The sequence below is a fragment of the Schistocerca serialis genome, chromosome 5 (genome assembly GCF_023864345.2).
Source record: "Schistocerca serialis cubense isolate TAMUIC-IGC-003099 chromosome 5, iqSchSeri2.2, whole genome shotgun sequence".
NCBI lineage: Eukaryota > Metazoa > Arthropoda > Insecta > Orthoptera > Acrididae > Schistocerca > Schistocerca serialis.
Genome location: NC_064642.1, coordinates 231,085,918 through 231,107,383, shown reverse-complemented (window position 1 = coordinate 231,107,383; position 21,466 = coordinate 231,085,918). Strand labels below are relative to the sequence as shown.

General features: G+C 44.0%; 1 protein-coding gene across 4 annotated transcripts in view; it reads left to right on the top strand.

Moving 5' to 3' along the window:
• Window positions 1-21,466, top strand: part of LOC126481147 (probable cytochrome P450 301a1, mitochondrial) — a 517,008-nt gene that overhangs the window by 264,108 nt on the left and 231,434 nt on the right. For 2 of the 4 annotated variants that reach the window (XM_050104707.1, XM_050104706.1), the window contains exons 9-12: window positions 3,832-4,004; window positions 13,431-13,512; window positions 17,629-17,835; window positions 18,795-18,933. The exons of the other annotated variants lie outside the window; for them this stretch is intronic. In XM_050104707.1, coding sequence (XP_049960664.1) covers window positions 3,832-4,004; window positions 13,431-13,512; window positions 17,629-17,835; window positions 18,795-18,911 — 579 coding nt within the window. In that variant the 3' untranslated portion in view covers window positions 18,912-18,933. Of the gene's footprint in view, window positions 1-3,831; window positions 4,005-13,430; window positions 13,513-17,628; window positions 17,836-18,794; window positions 18,934-21,466 lie in introns of those variants that run through there. 4 annotated transcript variants of the gene reach the window in all.

Genomic DNA, 21,466 nt, shown 5'->3' with positions numbered 1-21,466 from the left:
AGAGGGCCTATAACACTTCCTTAGGGAACGCTGGACATTACTTCTGTTTTACTCGATGACGTTCTGTCTATTACTACGAACTGTGACCTTTCTGACAGGAAATCAAGAATCTAGTCATACAACTGAGGCAATTGCTCCGTAGGCACGCAGTTTGGTTAGAAGACGCTTGTGAGGAACGGTGTGCACACGTTTGTACTAAAGTGTTGTATGTTTCGAACTCTTCAGAGCTGGAGTTGAATATCTAGTGGGTTTAATACATATTTTTCAACATCTTGTTATGTCTGGGAATGTTTCTCAAAGGTGAATATCATTTTACCTGAGTGATAGAATGATACGTCAAGAAAATAATAAAGTGATGAACGATATAGGGAAAGACATAGCCCACTGTAAATAATTATTTTCTCGTTCTGCCACACATCTAGCAGGATACTGGAAAAAATTTTTCTCGAAATGCATAGTTATAGCTTTTGCACTGAAGTGTTATATGTTTTGAACTCTTTAGAGTTGGAGTTAAATATCTAACATGTTTAATAGATTCCTTTCATTGTCTTTCAATATTTCGATAAGTTGAGACCCATATGTGATGAGCTTTGAAGGAACTCCTTGTTCATTGCTGTTAAGAACACCTGTGAATGTTCCGTAGCAGCGCATTGCCTTTGTTTATGTCGTTCCTGTTTTGGGAAAGATAAATATCTCAATCCTTTTAAGTAGCTCGCGATGCTTTTGTTGTCGCTGTTACCTGTTATGAAAGCATTCTCAGACTCCCACAGGCGGTCGGACGCCCAGGTGTTTGTGTTGTGGCGCCGGGGGGCTGGGAGCGGGCGAATGTTTTGTTCTTACAGATAGCAGCGCGGTCAGACGTCTGGCTGACTGAGAGGGGATGGGAGCCAGCGACACGTGCTCTGCAAATGTCAAAACACATGCCGTGCAGCGCGATCCATCGGCGGACCCTTGCCTGACTGAACTGAGTGATCAGGTGACCTATCGTGGCGCCCCCTAGCGGCGAACTCGTGATCTAGCTCAGTTGTTTGGTCTGCTGGATAGGAGGCAGTTGGCTTTTGTGGGGTGGGAGCCGAGACAGATGTTTCCATGCATTATGCATGTTTAATTCAAAGCATTTATGTGCATGACCGTATTCTTCTTCTTCATATGTTCAAACATAAATGCTCGCTTCCATCATGTAGGAGGCTATGGGTGCAGTCCTCAGCTGTATGCTTACAGGTAACATGGCTGTTAAACTCCTCCCAGTCAGACACCAATAGCTCTTTGATAGAACACGTGCTCCTTCTACACTGACAGCTCAACAAGCACTGATATCTCAGCCTCTTGTGGAGGTAACACCAGACTAAGCCAATACTGCTGTAGGTAGATAATGAATTTAAACAAATTAGAGCAAATTTAAACAAATTTATACAAATGTAAACAAATTATATTCGAATTGAATGACATAATAAGCAGTCTCTAGTGGGGACGACACCATACTAACTCCCCTCAGCTGCAGAAGTAAGCTCTTAGAACAAAATTCCCTCCTAAATTCGAAATTTCTGCCCATTTTCCAAGATGATGACGCACCATCATGCAAAAAAGTCGGAAACAGAGGACAGGGCACTGCCAGGTGGCCCATAGAAGTACATAATTCAATTTACCGCCAAAATTCAAACTTTCCGCCAGTTGGGGGGTAGCACTTTCCCACTGTCTTGCATAACGGTACATGCATCATCAGCTGTCACGGCCGCCATCTTGGATTACGTCATGTGCTGTTACCAAGCCTACAGGCCGCCATCTTGGATGACGCCATTGCTCCGATCTTGGATACATCTGGCAATGATGGAGAGTGGGGTAGCACCCCTGTTGTTCTACTACTCCCTACAAGTAATTATTTACACATGCTCCAGAACTCTGCAACTTTTCCTCTTAGTTGTTGATTGGTATGAGGCAAGCGCTTCTGTGGGTTGCCATTACTGACCGAGAAACAAGTAAACATTCGCCCTGTCACGATTCCTCTATACATGCAGGCTATGATATTCTTTCTCCACTCCTCACATTCCCTGGAGCCAAACTGTCTTCTTTCCACAGAAGCATGACTGGAAGAAAGACTACATGTAGGCAATGGTATTGATTATTATATGGAAACTTTTCGAGAGCTGTCGGTCATGGAATCTGAACTATCGATAATGCTTCACAGGATTAATACTTATAACAGCGATAAGTGAAGAAATATACGTGAGATACAAGCGGTCGATAAGGAAACCGCAAGGGTAAAAGAATTGTTATATGCGAAAATCCGAGAAATATGGGAGAGATGGTCACCTTATATATCTCCGACGTCCAAATGTGCATAATCATTGGCTTTTGGGCCAAGGGTGCAAGCATTTCCAAAACGACTAAGTTTGTAAACTGTTCACATGTCGGTCTGGTTAAAGTATACTGTGCTTGGAAAAATGGTGCTTTCGGAAACTGGCGCCGACGCAACTGTGGTGTGCCAGGGGCCATAGATGACAGGGGTGAACAACTGCTCTGGAGATGTGACCAGGTGAATAGACGTGCAGTTTTCGAGCAACTGACTGCCCACATGAACCAAGGGGCTACTAACATTGTATCGTGAAAGACCATTCTGTGAATGTTGCTGCTTAGGGGCCTCCACAGCAGACGCCTGGTTCTGGCACCCATGCTGACTGCTATTCACCAGTGACAAAGGTGGGAATTTGCAGGCCAGGACCACTACTACATATCCACTGACTGGTTACATGTGGCCTTTACTGATAATTCATGTTTTATGCGCCATCGAACACATGACCGTTTGCATGCACAGCATGAAACTTCTAAAAGTAAACATCCTGCAACAATCGTTGGAAGGGCACATGCCAGAGGGGGGATACTTACAGTCTGGGGAATGTTTTCGTGGCATTCCCTGGGTGATCGCGTCGTTCTGGAAGGCACAGTCTATAACACAACTATGCACCTATCCTTGGGGATCATGTACACCCCTATATGCAGTTTGTTTTTCCTCGACACGATGGCATCTACTAGCAGGACAATGCGACATGTCACACAACTCACAGTGCACGGTTTAAAGAGCACTGGGATCAGCTTACTGCACTTTCCTGGCCCCAAACTCCTCGGACTTAGGTGGCGCAGTGGTTAGCACACTGGACTCGCATTCGGGAGGACGACGGTTCAATCCCGTCTCCAGCCATCCTGATTTAGGTTTTCCGTGATTTCCCTAAATCGTTTCAGGCAAATGCCGGGATGGTTCCTTTGAAAGGGCACGGCCGATTTCCTTCCCAATCCTTCCCTAACCCGAGCTTGCGCTCCGTCTCTAATGACCTCGTGGTCGACGGGACGTTAAACACTAACCACCACCACCACCACCACCACCACCTCCTCGGACTTAAACCGAATCGAGAAGCCGGGGGGGGGGGGGGGGGTCACCTCACGAGCTGTTAACGCGATGAATCCTCAACCGAGAAACCTAGTGCAGCTGGCCATGACATTAGCGTCGTTATGGCTCCACATCCCTGTTGGTGCTTTCCAGAACATCATTCACTCTCTTCTCTCTTCCCGTACCTCTCACAGTTGTCTGCAGTGTAAAATGTGGTTATTCAAGCTTTCGGCAGGAGGTCTCATTATTCTGAGTGCGCAGTGTGTATGTAACTTTAATTTCTTAAGTTGCTTTTCTGAACTCTGTGGCCACTGCTAAAATCGATATTGCCTATCTCATGACAAATAATTCTGCGTCTACTGTGTGTTGTGTTGAATAGCTCAGCGTTAGCAGAGAGCCAGAGTGGACATGTGAGTAGATATTCGTTGAGGGAGTGACGACGTTTTCAGACGGCGAACTCTGCTGCTACGGCGCTGTACTTCCTGAGCAAAAACCAGAGGGTCCAGGAGAAGCTGTACCAGGAGCTGAGGGAGCAGCTGCCGGACTCCGCCTCTCAGCCGCTCACTGCCGACAAGATGGAGGCCTGCAAGTATCTCAAAGCTTGCGTCAAGGAGTCGATGAGGTGACCAGTTGGGACATGTTATCTGTGTCGGTATTTTATGTATACACACACACACACACACGCGCGCGCACACACACACACACACACACACACACACACACACACACACACAGAGAGAGAGAGAGAGAGAGAGAGAGAGAGGAAATTCATATTTAAAAATATGAACCCGATTTAATTAATTTCTGTTTCATGAAATATAAATTGGACATGAACAACCTGCATAAAGATGGAAAAAGAGAGTTCTAAAATTTACAAAATGGGTTATAAGTGTACAATGTGTCCCGTACCTGCTGCACGGCCGGCCGGGGTGGCCGAGCGGTTCTAGCCGCTACAGTCTGGAACCGTTTGACCGCTACGGTCGCAGGTTCGAATCCTGCCTCGGGCATGGATGTGTGTTATGTCCTTAGGTTCGTTAGGTTTAAGTAGTTCTAAGTTCTAGGGGACTGATGACCTGAGTCCCATAGTGCTCAGAGCCATTTTTTTGAACCTGCTGCACTGCAAACATCTAAGTTCTAACCAAAATTGACAGACTAACGTAGTCGGCTCGTTCTTCGTCTTTTGTAGAGACATCCTAATTAAATCAACACCTGTCTGCTTACCTGCTCACCTGCTAGGTGGCAGAATGGGAGCTGAAGTGTCGTCTGCACTGAAATTTCCGACATACTTCTTTCGAACTCAGGAACCCATTAAGCCTTATGCTCCATCATAGCCATCTTACAACTGACGTTGACAAGCTGTCTGATGGCGTGAGCACTGTAGGAGTAGTTTTTTAAGAATCTGTCTGTGCCCTAGCAGTGTTAACCGATACTTCGAATACTTTTCTTCCCAACAGTGCAAAAATTATTCATATGCTATTTACATTTCCTGACATGAGAATTAATTAAACTGGTCCATCATTTTGAATAACCTTCTTAATTTTCATGGCAGAAATTAGCAGAATTTATTCTGTACACCCCAAGCACTGAGTTACGGAGTAAATGTATTTTCAAGCAGCTTGTAGTGTGTCTGGACAATGGGGATTGGTCTGGAGACACTGGTAGAAGATACTTGGCATAACACGTAACGACAGTGATTCAGTGTTATTTCACTTACTTGTGCTTTCAAAGCTCAGAACAGCAGAGATGGGAGCGAGGTGGCAGTCCATGTGTATCTATGGTCTCAGCTAATAAACTCCACTGAGCAGTGATTAATGTTGCACTGTAACTGCAGAAATGCTAAACAACCTGTCCCGTATCTTATTTATTGTTTACACTGGTTGCTACATCAATTCAATTTATGTATTTATTCTCTCAACAATATAAGTAAATCGAAGTGCAATTACAGTATAGTGTCATTTAGGAACCTCAAAATCCTAATCAATTCAGATCAGTGCCTTGGTCTGTTTCATTAGATAAATACACAAATATCACTATGCTACTGGTACATAGTAACTATAAAAACTGTGAAACGTTAGAATTTATAGACAGTGTCGTAGATAAGTTTCTCAGATTAACGATTGATTTGGCTGAGTATGAGAAAAATCATTGAGAGGACTATATAACAAAACACAATAGTTTGTAACTCGAATTTAGTTTATAATTAACACACTATGTAGCCAGTCAGTCTACCAGGGTTCCCATCCAAATTTTTCATCGCCATTATGTCTGGAACCACAAACGGATTTCAGGGACATGAATATACGGCAGGGGCTCACGAAAGTAAATACTATGAGATATTCGAAATAATGTGGAAATGTTTTTTTTTTAAACTAGACACCCCATATTATTCCATACGCAATCAAGAACATGAGAAATCACAATAATAATGGTGTTGGTTGCACCGCAATACGTCAATTACATCCTGAGAAATTGCAACGCGATGTTCACATGTGAAATGAACAAAATGCGCCGCTACTGCACTTCCCTTGATACATGCGTGACCCGCGCGTTGCTCGTAATCGCGACGTGATTGACGTACTGCGATGCGACAAACGCTGTGCTTACATATTGCTGTTTGCACTGTTAGTACGTGGCCTGGGAAACATGCTGATGTCCAGTCACCCATAATGAAAACAAGGACACGGTTTATTCGTGCATGCTTTATTGAACTTTTCGACAGTACTACAATGGACATAAATGGTGACGAAATGCCGATAACCTCCGACCAGATTAAACAAAATTAATAGCTGTCGAAGGATCGCCCAGAGGGATACATGCTATTTGTACATAGTTGTACATCACTTACACAATGATACGTTCCATGTACATCACATGTCACTGAACATCTTTAATGACTGCGACACTATTGAAACATTGCAGATGGCGCAACGTATACATAAACGTACAGTAGTGCCAGAAAAACGAACATACATCTTCTCCATAATGCACAAAATGTATGCCGGTGTGTAATCACACGTTTCACAGCCAAAGTGCTACAACGGATGTTCTAAGAGATCACCGATTACTTGGCAGCACTGCTGTGCGCGCTCCATCACGGTCCCACTCTCGGCTCTCTGTGTTTGTAATGTTATTGCAGCGCAAGCAGCGGTAATAAGGGCTTTCACATCACATCTCTCACATGTTTCCAGTACTGGAAATCCCTGAATGCGACTGCGCCATCCAATCCAGCGATGTGGGAATTGTTGGTTTAGCGGCTGTCGTGCCACCATGGCATTATGCGCAGGGCATCCTTCATGTTGATACCACATAATTTTATGCAAATGAAGGGGTAGGTCTTCCATCAATGCAAGTAAGGTACATAGCAGGAACAGCTCGTACTGTCGCCCGTTAAAGAGCGCCGTCGATGAAATGTGGGCAATTGATGCGGTATCCTACAAATCCACACCATACATTGACATTCCACTGCCGTTTATGTTCAACCCGGCGGATCTAGTGTGGGTTTTCTGGTGACTTGTAGTGCATATTCTGTCAGCTGACGTTCCCATCGTTTGTAAACGTGGCCTCGTCGGTAAGCAGTACCTTTAGTCTTAAAATCGTGGCCTTGCCACAGAACTCACTGACAATATTCCACGCAATTGTGAACGTCATCCCCAGGGAGGCCTTGATTTAGCGTCACGTGATACGGGTGGTATCTATGCCTGTGCGAAATACGCATCACGCTTGTTTGAGGGATTCCCATCTGTCTCTCCATTTCACGAATACCTGCATGAGGATTTATAGCGGCGGGCGCCAGAAGAGCTACCTCTGCTGCTTCCTGTCTCTGCTCCGGATCCACGTTCATGGAGACAATCGGCCTGTCGCGCGTCGGATGTCTATTAGGGTACCGCTGGGCATATACCTGTGCCGCACATGTGCCATTTTTGTGACATTCTCCGTACAGAAATATCCTGTCAACCATTTCCTCATTTGTGAATAACATATCGAATGACTAGACAGGATGGGCAGGTAAATTAATATCACGATTACAGCACACTAATTAAGGTGTACAGTACACCGATGCCATACACCTGTACATACTTCCATACAGAATAACATACTTCGTAGTGAGCCGTTCCCACAAAAAGCACCGATTGCGCCCCATTCCTCTACACAACTGCAGAGGCGAAAGGTTGAACCAGGCGGTGGAATGCGGCGGCGTACACCGGTTGGTAATGTTTTGTAGTCTGTACGTAGATAAATACAAGCACGTGGGACACCGTTATGAACATAACAATGATTGTGGCAGAAATCCCTATTATTACTCTCGGCCCTCGTGACAACAGTGGAAGTAAGAATACGTAAGTCAATCACATTGCGACTGCGAGCAACGTGCAGATCACTCTTGCATCTCGGGAAGTGCAATAGCGCAGCGTTTCGTCCATTTCACGCGTCAGCTTCGCGTTCCAATTATACAGGGTGGTCCATTGATCGTGACCGGGCCAAATATCTCATGAAATAAGCATCAAACGAAAAAACTACAAAAAACGAAACTCGTCTAGCTTGAAGGGGGAATCCAGATGGCGCTATGGTTGGCACGCTAGATGGCACTGCCATAGGTCAAACGGATATCAACTGCGTTTTTTTAAAATAGGAACCCCCATTTTTATTACATATTCGTGTAGTACGTAAAGAAATATGAATGTTTTAGTTGGACCACTTTTTTTCTCTTTGTGATAGATGGCGCTGTAATAGTCACAAACATATGGCTCACAATTTTAGACGAACATTTGGTAACAGGTAGGTTTTTTAAATTAAAATACGGAACGTAGATACGTTTGAACATTTTATTCCGGTTGTTCTAATGTGATACATGTACCTTTGTGAATTTATCATTTCTGAAAACGCTTGCTGTTACAGCGTGATTACCACATTAATGCAATAAATGCTCAAAACGATGTCCGTCAACCTCAATGCATTTGGCAATACGTGTAACGATGCTTTCCGTACTGTTCGCACACGCATTGACAATGCGCTGACGCATGTTGTCAGGCGTTGTGGGTGGATCACGATAGCAAATATCCTTCAACTTTCCCCGCAGAAAGAAATCCGAAGCCGTCAGATCCGGTGAACGTGCGGGCCATGGTATGGTGCTTCGACGACCAATCCACCTGTCATGAAATATGCTATTCAGTACCTCTTCAATCGCACGCGAGCTATGTGCCGGACATCCATCATGTTGGAAGTACATCGCCATTCTGTCATTCAGTGAAACATCTTGTAGTAACGTCGCTAGAACATTACGTAGGAAATCAGCATACATTGCACCATTTAGATTGCCATTGATAAAATGGGGGCCAATTATCCTTCACCTCCCCCCCCCCCCCATAATGCCGCACCATACATTAATCCGCCAAGGTCGCTGATGTTCCACTTATCGCAGCCATCGTGGATTTTCCGTTTCACAATAGTGCATATTACGCCGGTTTACGTTACCGCTGTTGGTGAATGACGCTTCGTCGCTAAATAGAACGCGTGCAAAAAATCTATCATCGCCCCATAATTTCTCTTGTGCCCAGTGGCAGAACTGTACACGACGTTCAAAGTTGTCGCCATGCAATATCTGGTGCATAGAAATATGGTACGGGTGCAATCGATGTTGATGTAGCATTCTCAACACCGACGTTTTTGAGATTCCCGATTCTCGCGCAATTTGTCTGCTACTGATGTGCGGATTAGCCGCGACAGCAGCTAAAGCACCTACTTGGGCATCATCATTTGTTGAAGGTCGTGGTTGACGTTTCAGATATGGCTGAATACTTCCTGTTTCCTTAAATAACGTAAGTATCCTGCGAACGGTCCGGATACTTGGATGATGTCGTCCAGGATACCGAGCAGCATACATAGCACACGCCCGTTGGGCATTTTGATCACAATAGCCATACATCAACACGATATCGACCTTTTCCGGAATTGGTAAACGGTCCACTTTAACACGGGTAATGTATCACGAAGCAAATACCGTCCGCACTGGCGGAATATTACGTGATACCACGTACTTATACGTTTGTGACTATTACAGCGCCATCTATCACAAAGCGAAAAAGTGGTCCAACTAAAAGATTCATATTTGTTTACGTAATACACGAATATGTAATAAAACATGGGGGTTCCTATTTAAAACGTGTGGTTCCTGAAGAGGGGCAGCAGCCTTTTCAGGAATTGCAGGGGCAACAGTCTGGATGATTGACTGGTCTGGCCCTGTAACACTAACCAAAACGGCCTTGCTGCTGTGCTGGTACTGCGAACGGGTGAAAGTAAGGGGAAACTACACCCATAATTCTTCCCGAGGGCATGCAGCTTTACTGTATGGTTAAATGATGATCACGTCCTCTTGGGTAAAATATTCCGGAAGTGAAATAGTCCCCCATTCGGATCTCCGGGCGCGGACTACTCAGGAGGACGTCGTTATCAGGAAAAAGAAAACTGGCGTTCTACTGATCGGAGCGTGGAATGTCAGATCCCTTAATCGGGCAGGTAGGTTAGAAAATTTAAAAAGGGAAATAGATAGGTTCAAGTTAGATATAGTGGGAATTAGTGAAGTTCGGTGGAAGGCGGAACGAGACTTTTGGTCAGGTGAATACAGGGTTATAAATACAAAATCAAATACGGGTAATGCAGGAGTAGGTTTAATAATGAATAAAAAAACAGGAGTGCGGGTAAGCTACTACAAACAGCATAGTGTACGCGTTAATGTGGCTAAGATAGACACGAAGCCTACGCCTACTATAGTAGTACAAGTTTATATGCCAACTAGCTCTGCAGATGATGAAGAAATTGATGAAATGTATGATGAGATAAAAGAAATTATTCAGGTAGTGAAGGGAGACGAAAATTTAATAGTCATGGGTGACTAGAATTCGAGAGTAGGTAAAGGGAGAGGAGGAAACGTCGTAGGTGAATATGGATTGGGGCTAAGAAATGAAAGAGGAAGCCGCCTGGTGGAATTTTCACAGAGCATAACTTAATCATAGCTAACACTTGGTTCAAGAATCATGAAAGAAGGTTGTATACATGGAAGAACCCAGAAGATACTAGAAGATTTAAGATAGATTATATAATGGTAAGACAGAGATTTAGGAACCAGGTTTTGAATTGTAAGACATTTCCAGGGGCAGCTGTGGACTCGGACCACAATCTATTGGTTATGAACTGTAGATTAAAACTGAAGAAACTGCAAAAAGGTGGGAATTTAAGGAGATGGGACCTGGATAAACTGAAAGAACCAGAGGTTGTACAGAGTTTCAGGGAGAGCATGAGGGAACAATAGACAGGAATGGGGGAAAGAAATACAGTACAAGAAAAATGGGTAGCTTTGAGGAATGAAATAGTGCAGGCAGCAGAGGATCCAGTAGGTAAAAAGACGAGGGCTAGTAGAAATCCTTGGGTAACAGATGAGATACTGAATTTAATTGATGCAACGAGAAAATGCAAAAATGCAGTAAGTGAAGCAGGCAAAAAGGAATACAAACGTCTCAAAAAAGAGATCGACAGGAAGTGCAAAATGGCTAAGCAGGGATGGCTAGAGGACAAATGTAAGGATGTAGAGGCTTATCTCACGAGGGGTAAGATAGATACCGCCTACAGGAAAATTAAAGAGACCTTTGGAGAGAAGAGAACGACTTGTATGAATATCAAGAGCTCAGATGGAAACCCAGTTCTAAGCAAAGAAGGGAAAGCAGAAAGGTGGAAGGAGTATATAGAGAGTCTATAAGGGGTGATGTTCTTGAAGACAATATTATGGGAATGGAAGAGGATGTAGATGAAGATGAAATGGGAGATATGATTCTGCGTGAAGAGTTTGACAGAGCACTGAAAGACCTAAGTCGAAACAAGGCCCCGGGAGTAGACAACATTCCATTAGAACTACTGACAGCCTTGGGAGAGCCAGTCCTGGCAAAACTCTACCATCTGGCGAGCAAGATGTATGAGACAGGCGAAATACCCTCAGACTTCAAGAAGAATATAATAATTGCAATCCCAAAGAAAACAGGTGTTGACAGATGTGAAAATTACCGAACTATCAGTTTAATAAGTCACAGCTGCAAAAGACTAACGCGAATTCTTTACAGACGAATGGAAAAACTGGTAGAAGCCAACCTCGGGGAAGATCAGTTTGGATTCCGTAGAAATGTTGGAACACGTGAGGCAATACTGACCCTACGACTTATCTTAGAAGAGAGATTAAGGAAAGGCAAACTTACGTTTCTAGCATTCGTAGACTTAGAGAAAGCTTTTGACAATGTTGCCTGGAATATACTCTCTTTCAAATTCTGAAGGTGGCAGGGGTAAAATATAGGGATTGAAAGTCTATTTACAATCTATACAGAAACCAGATGGCAGTTATAAGAGTCGAGGGTCATGAAAGGGAAGCAGTGGTTGGGAAGGGAGTGAGACAGGGTTGTATCCTCTCCCCGATGCTATTCAATCTATATATTGAGTAAGCAGTAAAGGAAACAAAAGAAAAGTTCGGAGTAGGTATTAAAATCCATGGAGAAGAAATAAAAATTTGAGGTTCGCCGATGACATTGTAATTCTGTCAGAGACAGCAAAGGACTTGGATGAGCAGTTGAACGGAATGGACAGTGTCTTGAAAGGAGAGTATAAATTGAACACCAACAAAAGCAAAACGAGGATAATGGAATGAAGTCGAATTAAATCGGGTGATGCTGAGGGAATTAGATTAGGAAATGAGAAACTTAAAGTAGTAAAGGAGTTTTTCTATTTGGGGAGCAAAATAACTGATGGTGGTAGAAGTAGAGAGGATATACAATGTAGATTGGCAATGGCAAGGAAAGCGTTTCTGAAGAAGAGAAATTTGTTAGCATCGAGTATAGATTTAAGTGTCAGGAAGTAGTTTCTGAAAGTATTTGTATGGAGTGTAGCCATGTATGGAAGATGAAACATGGACGATAAATAGTTTAGACAAGAAGAGAATAGAAGCTTTCGAAATGTGGTGCTACAGAAGAATGCTGAAGATTAGATGGGTCGACACATAACTAACGACGAGGTATTGAATAGAATTGGGGAGAAGAGGAGTTTGTGGCACAACTTGACTAGAAGAAGGGATCGGTTGGTAGGACATGTTCTGAGGCATCAGGGGATCACCAGTTTAGTACTGGAGGGCAGTGTGGAGGGTAAAAATCGTAGAGGGAGACCAAGAGATGAATACACTAAGCAGATTCAGAAGGATGTAGGCTGCAGTAGGTACTGGGAGATGAAGAGGCTTGCACAGAATAGAGTAGCATGAGCTGCATCAAACCAGTCTCAGGACTGAAGACCACAACAACAACAACATTTAAAGAAACGCAATTGATTTCCGTTTGACCTATGGCAGCGCCATCTAGCGGGCCAACCATAACGCCATCTGGTTTCCCTCTTCAAGTTAGACGGGTTTCGTTCTTTGTAGTTTTTTGGTTTGATGCTTATTTCGTGAGATATTTGGCCAGGTCACTATCAATGGACCACCCTGTATATCACGAGTTCACGACACAGTAGTGAAATATGAAGCTGAATTTTAAGAAGCATGGACCTGAAAGTGGTAACAAATGTGCAACTGAGTGGAAAAACTGTCACCACAGCACAATTATAATAAGGTTACTTCATCTTTGTGTAAGTACAGATACATTTTCGACAAATGCTGCCTTGCCACTTACAAATGTTCCACTTGTATCTGTTTAGTCACCAGCAAATATTTTTTTTGTATTCAAACAGTGATCTCCAGCAATATAAACATGTACATGAATGAGTAAACGCCTGAGGATGGAAACCGGTCGTGTGACGAATAAATAATCTTATATTGTGACTGGTAGCGGAAATTTTTCTGCATCATATGCTGGTTTCTGTACTCCCGATTCATTAGTTTTTATCACACCGTGGCGTATTTCCTGTAAATGTGATTGCTTGTAGTTGTCTAACATTATACTCCAAAGAATAGGACTCCCTTTTGTAAACGTTTTGTGGAGGACTGGTTACAGTTGGTAGTAGTGTATGCGTGTTGTTATGTTGGCAGACTGCGGCCGGTGGCTCTGGGCGGCAGTCGTCAGGTGGTCGCGGACAACCTGGTGCTCAGCAACTACCGCGTCCCGAAGGGGGTGAGTGGCCAACGGCTCTAGAAACAAGCTGCTGCTCCTGCTGCGACAGATTCTGTTACCTGCAGTACCTTTACACCATTTTCTGTTATTGCCTTAATTTGCCTTTTGTATACCCTACATTTTTCTTTCAGTCGTACTCGTTCGTCGTCAGTTAACAGACTGTTAACACTGTGGGACGGAGCCCTCTTGTGGACTTTTCCATCCATTACGTTCTTCAGCAACACACTCATCCTAATTGCTGCGTAGTATTTTCTGATGCCGCCTGCCCGTCTTCCATCAGGTCACGAAATTGGTCTTTTCTTACGTCTTGGAATCCTCGAAAGAGCTTTCTTGGTCCATGTGCCACCCATCCACAGCACAGCTATATCCCTCGGACCCTTCGATTTCGATTTCATAACAGTTAAAATTACATCTCCTACCGCAGTCTGTCCACTGATCCATTTGTTCGTTTCCACGTTTCTCCTACCAATTCCCAAGATCCATCTCTCCATTACTCGCATAAAAACATGCAGTTTTTCAATGGTATTTACACTAAAAGTTCATGTCTAACGTGGGTAAAAACTGTTAACACACACTGATTGTAAATGCTTCATTTCCAAATCTCTACTGAATGTATCAAAAGCACTCCAGTCCCATTTTCCCGTTATTCATTTCTCTGTCCAGCCAATCCCTCTCTTCCATCGCCTGTAAACACGTAACTTATAACGTTACGTGATTCTTCCGTCGGTACGAAGGTACAACAGTCTGCTTATGACCTTGTAAACAGGAAACCGGTTGAGAAGTGAATTGCTACCGTAAAACGTTCTTAATTTTGTGTTTATAATAAGCAACAAAAACTTATAACGTACTCTTCTGTTAATTTATTTTCCTATCGATCTCCAAATTGTCTTCAAATCCCCATCATAAAAATAAAAAATAAAAAAACTGGTATTATTATTTCGTCGTTAATTAATTCTATGTTCTTATGGATTTGTTGGTTACTCATATGTTTAGTGATATTGTAACTGATTGTCGAGTGCAGTGTCAAACTTAATCTATTATTTTGTTCCATTTGACGTTGAAGTTGATCTTCATTGAAGGCAAGCAGTAGAATATCATCATCAAACAAAAGCGGGTTCACATACATTCCATTAACGTCTACCCTTTCGTCGTGTTGCCAGTTAAACTGTCTGGAAATTTCACGCAAGACTTCTGAGAATAATTTGGTTGATATGCAATCACGTTACTTGGCTCCGTAGTTTATCATCTTAGAATTTCTAATTTCTTCTGCTTATTTACTACTAGACTTCCATCATTTCAGTTTACCAATAAAGGTTTTCGTAAATAATAATGTCAATATTCAATAACGTTTGGTTTTTTTACTGGCCTTTGTCACATAACGAACACATTGGTGGATAAAGGTCCACACTTAACACGCTGAAATATTTGTCGTTCATACAGAGGTGTTAATGTACTAACACACGATTCTTTTGCTGAATCACGAACGCTTTTATCAAGTTTTAACAAATGACGGCGCACTTAATGGCTAATGTTACTCAATTTTCAGAAGCTTTCGCACCAATTACATTACCAACATCACTCTCTACTACTAACAACATCGCATAACAGCTTCCTTTCTATTTATTTCACGATTTCAACTACATGTAACTTGGAGCATACTTAAACCAGAACAGCATAATAGCCTCATTTTCTATAGTTCACACTAACGTAATTTTAGTTAATAACATAGTATAACCACCACATATTTCTTTTAACCTCTTAGTAACTCACGTATCTTTATAAATACATAGCTCTTAAGTCCTACCGGACTGCCATGAAATTTAAACGGTATAACGGTATTCATTACTACACTCCTGGAAATGGAAAAAAGAACACATTGACACCGGTGTGTCAGACCCACCATACTTGCTCCGGACACTGCGAGAGGGCTGTACAAGCAATGATCACACGCACGGCACAGCGGACACACCAGGAACCGCGGTGTTGGCCGTCGAATGGCGCTAGCTGCGCAGCATTTGTGCACCGCCGCCGTCAGTGTCAGCCAGTTTGCCGTGGCATACGGAGCTCCATCGCAGTCTTTAACACTGGTAGCATGCCGCGACAGCGTGGACGTGAACCGTATGTGCAGTTGACGGACTTTGAGCGAGGGCGTATAGTGGGCATGCGGGAGGCCGGGTGGACGTACCGCCGAATTGCTCAACACGTGGGGCGTGAGGTCTCCACAGTACATCGATGTTGTCGCCAGTGGTCGGCGGAAGGTGCACGTGCCCGTCGATCTGGGACCGGACCGCAGCGACGCACGGATGCACGCCAAGACCGTAGGATCCTACGCAGTGCCGTAGGGGACCGCACCGCCACTTCCCAGCAAATTAGGGACACTGTTGCTCCTGGGGTATCGGCGAGGACCATTCGCAACCGTCTCCATGAAGCTGGGCTACGGTCCCGCACACCGTTAGGCCGTCTTCCGCTCACGCCCCAACATCGTGCAGCCCGCCTTCAGTAGTGTCGCGACAGGCGTGAATGGAGGGACGAATGGAGACGTGTCGTCTTCAGCGATGAGAGTCGCTTCTGCCTTGGTGCCAATGATGGTCGTATGCGTGTTTGGCGCCGTGCAGGTGAGCGCCACAATCAGGACTGCATACGACCGAGGCACACAGGGCCAACACCCGGCATCATGGTGTGGGGAGCGATCTCCTACACTGGCCGTACACCACTGGTGATCGTCGAGGGGACACTGAATAGTGCACGGTACATCCAAACCGTCATCGAACCCATCGTTCTACCATTCCTAGACCGGCAAGGGAACTTGCTGTTCCAACAGGACAATGCACGTCCGCATGTATCCCGTGCCACCCAACGTGCTCTAGAAGGTGTAAGTCAACTACCCTGGCCAGCAAGATCTCCGGATCTGTCCCCCATTGAGCATGTTTGGGACTGGATGAAGCGTCGTCTCACGCGGTCTGCACGTCCAGCACGAACGCTGGTCCAACTGAGGCGCCAGGTGGAAATGGCATGGCAAGCCGTTCCACAGGACTACATCCAGCATCTCTACGATCGTCTCCATGGGAGAATAGCAGCCTGCATTGCTGCGAAAGGTGGATATACACTGTACTAGTGCCGACATTGTGCATGCTCTGTTGCCTGTGTCTATGTGCCTGTGGTTCTGTCAGTGTGATCATGTGATGTATCTGAGCCCAGGAATGTGTCAATAAAGTTTCCCCTTCCTGGGGCAATGAATTCACGGTGTTCTTATTTCAATTTCCAGGAGTGTACATTTTCTTTTAAGTTAAAGGAAATTCCAAGTTATTGCATGCGGAAATTCCAAGTTATTGCATGCTGGTTTCTAAGATCGGAGAACTTAAAGCTTTAAATTAGTATAGGTCAATGATCCAACAAAATCTTGGAGCAAAACTTGTATAGCAAACGGTACAATGCAATTTTGAAAATCGTTTTCCTACAAAATAAAAATTCCTTGCAAAACGAAATATACCTTCTGAATCCGCAAAACTTAAATTACTGTCTGAATGCTAAGAGCTTGGAAAACATTACTATGAATTAGTTTTGATGCTATATAAGATATTGTTTCTAAAAGTAAATTGCAAAAAGGAAAAAAATGCATTTGTTTACCCCAGGCGTGATGCTAGAGCATGTCGAAATGTTCCATATTGTAATATTTCCTCTTTCAATTATAAAACTACAGCTGTTTTGCTAAAGTGAAATGGAAGCTGTAGCATACTTGAATCTACTAACACAATATTTTTGAATGAAGATGCTACTTCCGGAGAGCTTTTAGTATAGATATTGTAAAAAAAACAGCTGGTTTCTTAACTTATTTAAGACTGATTTCGAGAAATTTTGACGGTTACATCAGTCGGTGAAGCTACTGAGGTGAATCTGGATGCGCTTTTAGGAAGGTCGGATGTCATGTGGAGAGCAAGACGGTATAGCTCACAGATACAGATTCACAGAAATGTTAAGCGCAGCCTATATTACCCCAAAGAGTAAGAATACAATATCTCTAGAGCTATGTTCATTCGTCAGTCATAAGATAAGTATAGTTTAGGAAAACTTTCAAAACGCCAGTATGCAACGATGGGGGAAATTTTTTGTGGACAGGTAGACTTGTCGATGGCGAACGTGGTGCTGGCTAACTCGGAGGAGCACTTCTCGCGGCCCTCTGATTTCCTTCCGGAGAGGTGGCTGAAGGGCGGAGAGTCTTCCCAGACGGCCCACCCCTTCGCCTTCATGCCCTTCGGCTTCGGGCCGAGGACTTGCATCGGCCGCAGGTTCGCCGAAACCGAGATCTACACTCTGCTGGCCAGGGTAAGTCCGCAGCTGCCAGAGAGAGTGCACCACATTTATTTATTTAGCGTGTGTGACTTACGGAATTATAGTTTACAAGTTGTTGTTGTTGTTGCCGTCTTCAGTCGAAGACTGATTTGATGCAGCTCTTCACCCTGTGCAAGCTTCTGCATCTCCGAGTACCTACTGCAGCCTACATCCTTCTTAATCTGGTCACTGTATTCATCTCTTGGTCTCCCTATACGATTTTTACCCCCCCCCCTCCCCAACCCCACACAAACACACACTTCCCTCCAGTATTAAATTGGTTATTTCATGATGTCATGGAGTGTGTCCTATCAATCGACCGCTCCTTTCCCTTCTTTCAACGTGCAGAGTTACGACTGTGTTGTTTCCCCTTGTTAGTAAGGATCCGAGTCATATGTGATTCAGAGGACAAGCTCGCTGTGTCTACAAGTGCTTCATAATGTCCACATTTGTGGTGGGTGGATGACTGTATCTTTAACCGTGCAGCCTAGTATGTGCTGTTTTGAAACTTACTGGCAGATTAAATATCTGTGCTGAAGTGGAAGCCAAATTGCAAATGTCGCATATCGCGCCCAACGCCTTCAACGACAGCTATCCAAGTACGGTGCACCAACCGTCCTCACTGCTTCAAGTCATGTTACTGTAAATGTTGAAACGTCGGCTCAACCACCCACTTACAGTGTAAAAAAACTTGCGGAACGCGTAAATATTATTGTTTTTTTGCACTTTAAATAGGTGCTTGAGCAGACGTTCCAACTCCGACTGTAAAAACTCGAGACCTATCCATTAAGGATAAAATGATAGGTCATGTTACTGTGTTCGAGTCTGGGTCAGATACACAGTCTCAACTTGAAAATTAATTCAGGAATCTTGCATGTTGGCTGTACTCTAACGGTGTGTCTGCTCGATGTCTAATTTCATTGGGAATTTTGTTTGTTTGCCTGTGACACCAGGTGGTGCGCCGCTTCCGGCTGGAGTTTGACGGCGAGATGCGCTGGAGGACTACGGTCCTCCACGGTCCCGTGGCACCACTCACCCTCAAGGTCACCGAGAGGGAGCGCGAAGTGTGACGCCACGCCTCTGACTACTGCTGCTTCGGAGCGCAGCTACCGTGCGGCCAAGCCAGTGCTTCCACATTTGAGCGTGGACTGGCATTAACGCTGTGCAGCCGTGTTCACTGTAATCGTGCCGCACTGTATTTACCAATTGTTTTACAATTTTCTATGTACCACGAAGTCAGGAAATATAACTAACCTGCTTTTCACTTTTAATAAACGTTGCCACTTTGGTGATTTTGTATAAAAAGCTATTTTCAGATTATTGAAGGTTTAATCGTTCGTTACATTTATATTTTTGTAACTTTTCCACATTACCACAGGTTAAAGGCGATATCATATCCCAAGATTCTGACTAAAGAAAGTGTCAATCCCATCAATTTCACTCGTAAGACTGCTATGTCGAGTGTACTAGAAAGTATTTTGTGGTCCGTGTTGATAAAATCTGACTTGAAATTTGGATCCTGAAGCTGTTATTTCTGCAGTTTCAGATAAAGTTAGGAAGGTTGTCTACGGCCATAATATAGACTGATGGTGTAATCCAGCTCATTACCTGATAAGAATATTGACAAGCTATTTTTATATTTTGTATGATAGTGCACAAACACTGACAAGACAAAGCATTGCCTGTGTAACCACAGCTCGTTGGTAGTTTGTATGCCACCTTGTTACGTTGGCACATGACGCAGTAAGAACACTTTGTAAGTAGAATGGAGAATCATTCTAGAGACCAGTGGAGAGTAATTGTTGCAACAATACGTGCCACAAATGACTTTGAGAGAGGGCTGTTTGCATGCTGCTACCGTGAATATTAATGGAAAATGGTAGCATGATGGTGTAACTGTGATTGACGACATCTACATCTACATCTACATCTACATGATTACTCTCCAATTCACATTTAAGTGCTTGGAAGAGCACAATCATACTATCTCTCTACCATTCCACTCCCGGACAGCGCGCGGGAAAAACGAACACCTAAACCTTTCTGTTCGAGATCTGATTTCTCTTATTTTATTTTGATGATCATTCCTACCTATGTAGGTTGGGCTCAACAAAATATTTTCGCATTCGGAAGAGAAAGTTGGTGACTGAAATTTCGTAAATAGATCTCGCCGCGACGAAAAACGTCTTTGCTTTAATGACTTCCATCCCAACTCGCGTATCATATCTGCCACACTCTCTCCCCAATTACGTGATAATACAAAACGAGCTGGCCTTTTTTGCACCCTTTCGATGTCCTCCGTCAATCCCACCTGGTAAGGATCCCACACCGCGCAGCAATATTCTAACAGAGGACGAACGAGTGTAGTGTAAGCTGTCTCTTTAGTGGACTTGTTGCATATTCTAAGTGTCCTGCCAATGAAACGCAACCTTTGGCTCGCCTTCCCCACAATATTATCTATGTGGTCTTTCCAACTGTAGTTGTTCATAATTTTAACACCCAGGTACTTAGTTGAATTGACAGCCTTGAGAATTGTACTATTTATCGAGTAATCGAATTCCAACGGATTTCGTTTGGAACTCATGTGGATCACCTCACACTTTTCGTTACTTAGCGTCAACTGCCACCTGCCACACCGTACAGCAATCTTTTCTACATCGCTTTGTAGGACGCAAACGTCTCATCAAACAATGTCGGATTTGGAGTTTGTAGATCAGTTTAGGTAGCGATCTGCACCGTATATGACGACAGAGCATAGTGCTGAAGTTTCAGAGCGACTAGCGCACATCGTTGAATATGGTGTTGTGCAGCAGATGACCCGTCCGTGTTCTTACGTACGCTCCAGGAACATCGTCAGTTACGGCTACAGTGGGCAAACAGGATCATCAGGCTGGACCTTGGATCAATAGTAATATGTCACATGGACAGATGAGTTACGTTTCTCGCTACACCAGATCGAAGAATGTGTCTGAGTGCGCCACCATCCAGGCGAACAGACGCTAGAAACATTGTCTACACCACGGATGCAGGCCAGTGGGATAGTATTATAACGTTGGGGACATTCACATGTGCTTCCACGGGACTTCGATAGTAATCGAGGACGCCATGACAGGTGTGGACTTCGTGAACATTACTGGAGACGATCCGCTTCCCTTCATGTTAGATCCCTTCCCCGACGGCATCTACAAGGAGGATAATTGTCTGTGTCACTTCAGTGGTTTGTGGAGCATGATAGTGAATTCACGTTGGTGTCGTAGCCGCCAAATTCATCAGCTGTGGGATGCTGTCGGCCGCCAGCTCCATTTCCGTAAACTACCGGGTCTTTCGGAAATGGGTGTCCTGTGCATAGAAATATGGTGCCAAGTACCTGCGGAAACTTACCAAGGAATTGTCGAACCCATGCCATGTAGAACTGCTTCTGTATTGCATTCTAAAAGTGGATCAAAACACGACTAAGCAGCTGATAGTAATGTTTGGGCTCATCAGTGTGTGCAGTCGTTTCTTTCACAGCTATAACTGTCGCATAGGGGTGTCATGAAAATTAGTTTATAGGGCGTATGACTGCTATATGTTTGTTTTCGTTCTACAGTTTAGCCTTGCACACTTTCGCATCTAAGACAACAAA